The sequence below is a fragment of the Apis dorsata genome, unplaced genomic scaffold, assembly GCF_000469605.1.
Source record: "Apis dorsata unplaced genomic scaffold, Apis dorsata 1.3 scaffold_1057, whole genome shotgun sequence".
Lineage (NCBI taxonomy): Eukaryota > Metazoa > Arthropoda > Insecta > Hymenoptera > Apidae > Apis > Apis dorsata.
Window position 1 is genome coordinate 126,095 of NW_006264155.1, and position 7,725 is coordinate 133,819.

A 7,725-nucleotide genomic window follows, 5' to 3' on the forward strand; every position below is an offset into this window, starting at 1 on the left:
ATTTTGATTTTTAGTATCAATTCATTTCGGAAATACTGCGATGGCGTGCTGTCAGTACTTCTGATCATGTAATCTTCACGTCATTAAATGCAAAAGGAGCTGTAGCAACTTCTTTATCATGCTCGCAGTTGCACAAAAAAGCCGAACGAATCGGAAATCTGTTGTTAGATCGTGGAAGAATCAATACCGGAGACCACGTAGCATTAATATTTCCTCCTGGTACAGACTTGATATGCGCATTTTATGGTTGCCTTTATGTTGGCGCCGTGCCAGTTACAATTAGGCCACCTCATCCACAAAACCTCCAAACTACTTTACCAACTGTTCGTATGATTGTGGACGTCAGTAAGTCTGTGCTCGTGCTCACGAATCAAAATATCCTGAAACTATTGAAAACAAAGGTACATTGATATGTTGTGTTTCTAATACATATTCAACGTGATGTAATTAAAGTTTTGTTTTTAACTCTTTAACTGCTAAATTTAAATATTATTTAAATTATATAATTTAAATATTAAATTTCATTTATTAAACGAGACTAAAAATATATTAAATTATGAAAGCAGTTAAAGTGTTAAATTATGTTTTATAAATCATTAATAATTATTTTCTATAAACGATACAGGAAGCGAACAATGTTGTTGACATTAAGAGTTGGCCAACAATCCTCGATATGGACGACATGCCAAAGAAGAAGTTACCTGTTATGTATCGAGCACCCACAGCAGAGATGCTGGCTTACTTAGATTTCAGCGTCTCTACAACAGGAATGCTTGCAGGAATTAAAATGTCTCATGCAGCAGTGACGTCTCTTTGTCGTGCCATGAAACTTGCCTGTGAATTGTATCCATCCAGGCATATCGCTCTGTGTTTAGATCCTTATTCTGGATTAGGATTCGCCCTTTGGTGTTTGAGTAGTATATATAGTGGTCATCATTCCATACTTATACCACCATCGGAGGTTTGTTCCTATAAGCTATTTGTAAACACGAGAATTAAAGAAATGTTTTTAATATCTTTCTTTGTAGGTTGAAGTTAATCCAGCCTTGTGGTTATCAGCAGTTAGTCAATCCAGAGTAAGAGATACGTTTTGTTCTTACGGTGTAATGGAGTTATGTACCAAGGGTCTCGGTTCTTCTGTTCATGCTTTAAAAGCAAGAGGTGTTAGTTTGGCCTGCGTCAGAACGTGTGTTGTCGTAGCTGAAGAAAGACCGCGAATCGCACTTACTACGAGCTTCAGTAAACTTTTCTCTGCTCTGGGTTTAAGTCCACGTGCTGTCTCTACCTCTTTTGGATGTAGAGTAAATACAGCTATTTGCTTACAGGTTTGATTATTTATAAATTAACAAATTAATAATATCATATAACGAAATATTAATGTTTTTACTATTTTTAATTTATTAATTAATATTGTTGGAATAGGGTGCATCGAGTCCAGAACCTTCTACAGTATACGTTGATCTCCGCGCATTGCGCAATGACCGAGTATCTCTAGTTGAAAGAGGTAGTCCACATTCTTTATGCCTGATGGAATCAGGTAAATTATTACCAGGAGTGAAAGTGATTATTGCCAATCCAGAAACGAAAGGACAATGCGGAGATTCTCATTTAGGAGAAATTTGGGTGCAATCTGCTCATAATGCCAGTGGCTATTTCACGATATATGGTGACGAGAGCGATTACGCTGATCACTTCAATGCCCGTCTCGTAACTGGGAATACAAATGAAGTTTATGCCAGAACTGGTTATCTTGGTTTCTTAAGACGTACTGAAAGCGTTCAGCAATCGGTTATCAGTGATATTCCCGGTGATACTTCTGCCGAAGCGGATCTTGTTCCTGGCGATTCTGAATTACATGATGCTGTGTTCGTAGTTGGTGCCCTCGATGAGGCCATTCTACTCAGAGGAATGCGATATCATCCGATCGATATTGAGAATAGCGTGATGAGATGTCATAAGAAAATAGCAGAATGGTAAGTGTATGTAAATGCAAACGTGTTGAAAATTGTAAGTCAATTATTACAATAATATTATTAATAAGAAAGAAGCAATATTAAATATAATTCAAAATATAATCTATAATTCTTCTCTTGGTTATAAGTAATACAAAACATTTATACAATTCACAGTGCCGTATTTACATGGACCAACCTCCTAGTAGTAGTGGTGGAACTTGACGGAAGTGAAAGCGAAGCTTTAGATCTCGTGGCATTGGTTACCAGCGCTGTTCTAGAAGAACATCATCTGGTAGTCGGTGTAGTAGTCGTGGTGGATCCTGGAGTAGTTCCAATAAATTCGCGTGGTGAGAAGCAACGAATGCACTTGCGTGATGGTTTTCTAGCGGACCAACTCGATCCAATCTATGTGGCATATAATATGTGAGCAGAAAACACAGAAAATGCATTATCTACTGAACAAAAAAAGACTGGTATCGTAGTTTCCAGTCATGTTTTTATTCCCATGTCGACACGTAGATACTCCCGATTCGAAATCATAAGCTGCATTTCAAATTTTTATTTTTTCTCATGGAAGTCGACTTTCCTATGGAGAAACTGGAATATATTACAAGGACTCAACGTATTTTTAAAGCGAACGTCGTCCCTAAACAATTTATATTCTTCTTTTGTAAGAAGAACGCGTATATTTAAATTTTTTATCTCGTTAATATGTTAAAGAAGAGTAAGAAAGTTTGTAATACTTCGAAATTTTCACTCGGTTATCACCAGTCCTTATCATTAGTAACAGAAAGTATTTCTTTCTGTGTTAGAAATAATCATTATATGAACAACTATTAGATATATAATTTTATATATAATTGAGAAACAGGGACGATATAAAAAAACCGCTTTATATATTCTGACAAACAATTTATTCATAAAAAGTCACCAATGAAGAATTTTGCTTCAAATAATGATAATCTTGAAACGACATTCGAAGCATTATTAAAAGACTTAAAAAAGTAACAAGATTTACATAATTGCACATACAATTAACGATTCTAAAGTCACAAAAAAAAAAAAGTATAGTGAATCAACAAAATATTTGCATATTTTTTTTTTTTTGAAATATCATTACAAACGAAAGTAATATATTAATATAATATATTTTTTAATATGTTTTAATATATAAAATTGATATGTACTTTCAAAACTTTCAATTCTAAAAATTTATTATTTATTAATTATTTAAATTATTTTTTTATAAAACAAATATATAAAATAAATGTTCATTATTTTGTGCGTATGCTTTTGGTATTAATAGCGTATAATGATATTTTTCCAAGATATATATGCAAATAATTATGAATAATTACAAGTGTGCCAATATTTTTCTTAATTATAAAAAATTTGTTTTTCTTTTTTTATTTTCTTTAACGTAATTGAATGATTTGAAAGTATGTGTTAGTTCCATATATTGAGAAATATTAAATATATATTTGTATTAATATATCATTGCAATGTATAAAAATATTTCAAAAAAAGAATGTATGCTAATATTATTTTGATTCACTATATATGAAATTAATTTTCAGTATCTTAAAACTTCAGACTGCCACGGACAAGTATATACAGCTCAGACATGATTCAGCTGTTTTCGCTAAAATCGTGCTTTTATATATTGTATTATCTGAATGTTAAAATGACAAATATCATTCATTATTTATCAACGACATCAGAACGGTAGTGAGCTTTTTTACAAGATGAAAAATGGAAAATATTATTTTAACAAAAGTGAAACTTTAACAAGTATATTTCATTAAGAAATTACACTCTATGAAAATGTGAATAATTATTCCACAAACTACGTACAGGTATATATAACTATGTCTATTAGAAAAAGTAAATGAATTTGATACACTTTATCGTAGAATCGTGTAGCTTAACAATTTTTTACTACATAAAGTAATGGTTAGTTAACATAATCATATTATTGTAACGTTTTAAAGTAAAAAATTTTAACTATTAACATTTTTTCTAATATATTGTTGCTGGAAAAGCATATGCAGTTCGCTATCGCTCTGACTAACTAATTTTATTATTATACATTTCGTTTAAACAAATTTCTATGTTGTTGATATCTTACAACGATTTCATATGAATCGATTTGAAAATATGACCGAGTGATTTCAAATTAGCAAGAAGTTTAATTATATTTAGCTGCGTTGCGCACAACATCGCACTTTTATACGTTTTAAAATATTTATATTATATTCTACAGCACGTAATAAATTTGAAATACGGTATGATATTTATTCCAATGTACTTCTTTTTTATATTAACGTCCAAAAATATTTTTCTTTTTTTCATCTTGAAAAAAAAAAGTACATAGAATAATATATTTTTAACTTTGTGAAATTAAAAAAATGATTTATTACGTGCTGAGAGGGTACACTTTAAAAACCATCTGAAAACCTGATTACTTGGCCAATTTTTCCATAAAAAAAGAGACTAGGACAACAGTAAGGCGAATTCGCATCTCAGGGTTTTAGATCGTTTATACAAACGATGATATAGAAAGTGAAACTATTTAGAACAAAGTCTTTTGGATAACGTTTAAAATAAAAAACAAGGAATACGATAGCACAAAGCATTCAAACAAATATACAATCGAAGTAGATAGTATCGATGCGTCTTACTCTGCAATTTCAAACTTTAGTCTATATGGAAAAGTTACCCTCGAACTATAAATATCGGTAAATATATGCGCCAAAAATTTATATATGCGCTAACTTTCTTTTTCTTCTTACCTTTTATGCACAAATGCATTCTATTCGTGAAACTGGTCTATTTGACTAAAGCTCAATCTATGTGAATCAACAATACTACGATAATAATCGACTTTTAGGTTAGAATTAATCGAATTGATGATCATTTTATTTTTTACGTTATTAATTATACAGAATATTAGAATACTTATTTTAACTTCAAAAGTTTGATTGATAAAAATTATCTTTGCGTTTTATTTTATTCATTAACTTTTTATTTAATTTTCATTTAATTTTCGTAACTAAAATTTCATTATATATATAACAATTTCAATAATCAATTTTTTTGATCTCTTATAGATTTGATCTCTTACATTATATTATATGTAGTCTTATAGATTATATTCCTTTTGTATTCTCTTATAATTAAAACAAATTATTTGTTCTCAAATTAAGAAAAAAGAAACGAATGAATTCAGATTACAACGAGTAAAATATTGAGAATGTATAGATTATCGTTGGCCTATTCATAACTTTTTACAATTCTGTTCTTTTATTTTGTCTAATAGTAAATTAGAAAAAAAATCAGAATTCCAATTCAAACCTAAAAGTCGAAAGTTCTATCGTTTCCTTCCTCGTTTCTTGAAATTTTATTATTTTTGAGACTTTTTCTATTGATATGTACATTTGTTAATAGTTTTATAATTTTATATTCTTATTTTAATATAACACATATAACTACAAGATGTGCCAAGGGCACTGATTGTTGCAGAGAGAAACACATTGCGATTAAAACGAAGCAAATTTGTCAATTTTTTTTGTGTTAAAGGCTCGTATTAAACTTCGTATGAAAGTAGACACGTATCATCACTGTTCTACATATCATAATCTTTATTTTTTTTATTTCACACTATAAAAATGTAATTCAATTTATTCAAGATTTCAATTTGAATTGCATTATTAACAATTTCTTTTAATATATAAAATTTTATATAAAATAAAAATAAAATTAAGGCCTATTTTTAGAATGAATAAATATTTTGTATAATATTTTTTATGTAATAATTATTATATTTTGAGTCTATTTAAGATATAAAATCTTTTAAATCTCAATGTGTTTGAATAAAAAAATTAATCGCACAAAGCGTGTCTATAGTAAATACGAAGTCATTAAATAAAAATACGAGTCTCATAGTTGAAAGACGCTTTATCGGCGAACAATTACGATTATCGACGATAACCTCGTTAGCGTGCGTAATTCACAAATTATAATTAAATAATCCCAGATTCCGGGCGTCCATTTACAGGCGCCATGTAAATAGATATAGAAACAGGCGTATTAGAAATTTTTTTTTTGACACGTCTTACATTTCTGACAATTACTGTACTCGTATTTGCAAACACAATTTTAATGTTTGTTAATATAAAAGTATTTGATCATAAATTTTCTTTTAGCTAACTTTGGTAACTCATGTAACACAGTTAGTAAAGAATCAATAATTATTTGATATTCACAATGAGAAGAAAATGTAAAACGTTTCAAGTTTTAAAGGTTAAGCACGGTTTTATCGATTCGTTTCCTCCTTCTCTTTTCTTTTTTGTTTTTTTTTTTTGTTTTTTTTTTTTTTTTTTTTTTTTTTTTTTTTTTTTTTAATGATTAAGGTATCGTGCCATGTCACCTTGCGTCCTTTTGCACTTTTACGCACAAAGAAACGTCCGTGATAACGATGCGCATTGTCACTTTACATAATCACACATCAGTGTTCACCGATATTTTATTTAAATAATAGCTGAACAATGAGATTCTCAAAATATTGAATTATATACAAAATATACACACAAATTTGAGAATCCGCGCAAAAACGATTCTTTGTACGTAAAAGATCTAGAAACACAGCGGTGCACCCCGATCACAGTAGGAATGTGCAGCGTCAGGAAATTTTTATCAAATTTGACTAAAAAAAAAAAAAAAAAAAAGAACCCCGTTATTTTATGTATTACATAGTAAAGATTTTTTTTCTCTTTTTATTCCGATTATACTAACTACTTACGAAATGTCTTCGTATCATTTCCAAGTACAAATCGAAATCATATTTTTCTCACTTGACTGTTCATTCATTTATTATGTAATCGTCTATTTAATGATATGTACATCTTCAGGGTATTTTTACCGAGCTATATAACTGAGTGAGAGAAAGAGAGCGATTGAGAGTTTTTTCCACAAAAATGTTTCATTGTAAAGAAAGTATTTTTCATTGATGAGTATATACCATGATAGATTTGTGCGATAATTTGTTTGATATTTACATAATACACGAATTAACCGACCGACCATCCGCTAAAATGGGGTTATGTTACGAGAGAATCGAACGAAAAAAAAAGAGAAAACGTTACGCAATCCTACGAGTGGGGCTGAGAGTGCGTGCGTGCGAGGAACCTGGTTGTATTATGTATAAATGTTGATAACTAGTTGATAGGAACGTGAAAAATACTTGTCACACCGTTAAATGATTGCGTATTATCGCGTTCAATTTAGAACAAAGAGGTTAAGTTAGACTGATTGTCAAATCTTTGGACCTCTTTGAAAAATGGTATATCGCGTAATCCTGGACCGTGTCAAGTGGTTCTAGGCTGTGTAAATATTATCCTTGTACCCATTGCGTTTAGAGGTTATTAAGGTACAATATAGTTTGTACGTTGAAATATATATTATATATATATATATATAAATATTACCACACACACAGAGTACTAATATAAACGGTCGCTGTCCTTACCGTAGAGCATTTTGCCTGTATCAATCGGATGAAAATATTAATATTTCGTGTATTCATCTCTCGTTATCCAATATTATTCCGTTTTTCATTCCTCCTTATCTCTTCGATTGAGACGAGGGAGGAATGAAATAATAATTGAAAAGAGGACAAACGCGAGATCGAAAAACGATATAGACATCATAGTAATTTCTATAGTCCGTAGCGGACTTTTTCCTTGTTAAAAAAAAAAAAAAAAAAAAAAAA

The 7,725-nt window shown here is 30.0% G+C and overlaps 1 protein-coding gene and 1 long non-coding RNA gene across 8 annotated transcripts in view; one reads left to right on the plus strand and one right to left on the minus strand.

The window, feature by feature from the left end:
* Window positions 1-3,003, plus strand: part of LOC102673536 (disco-interacting protein 2) — a 53,337-nt gene extending 50,334 nt beyond the window's left edge. For all 7 annotated transcript variants that reach the window (XM_006624431.2, XM_006624432.2, XM_031514558.1 and 4 more), the window contains 5 exons: window positions 15-401; window positions 626-961; window positions 1,029-1,325; window positions 1,423-1,973; window positions 2,130-3,003. In XM_006624431.2, coding sequence (XP_006624494.2) covers window positions 15-401; window positions 626-961; window positions 1,029-1,325; window positions 1,423-1,973; window positions 2,130-2,382 — 1,824 coding nt within the window. In that variant the 3' untranslated portion in view covers window positions 2,383-3,003. The remainder of the gene's footprint in view (window positions 1-14; window positions 402-625; window positions 962-1,028; window positions 1,326-1,422; window positions 1,974-2,129) is intronic.
* Window positions 3,004-6,578: 3,575 nt separating this feature from the next.
* Window positions 6,579-7,415, minus strand: LOC116186633. Its single transcript, XR_004151649.1, has 2 exons — window positions 6,757-7,415; window positions 6,579-6,660 (listed from the first exon to the last, which is right to left on the minus strand). It is a non-coding gene; the product is annotated as an uncharacterized LOC116186633 (long non-coding RNA).
* Window positions 7,416-7,725: the final 310 nt, after the last annotated feature.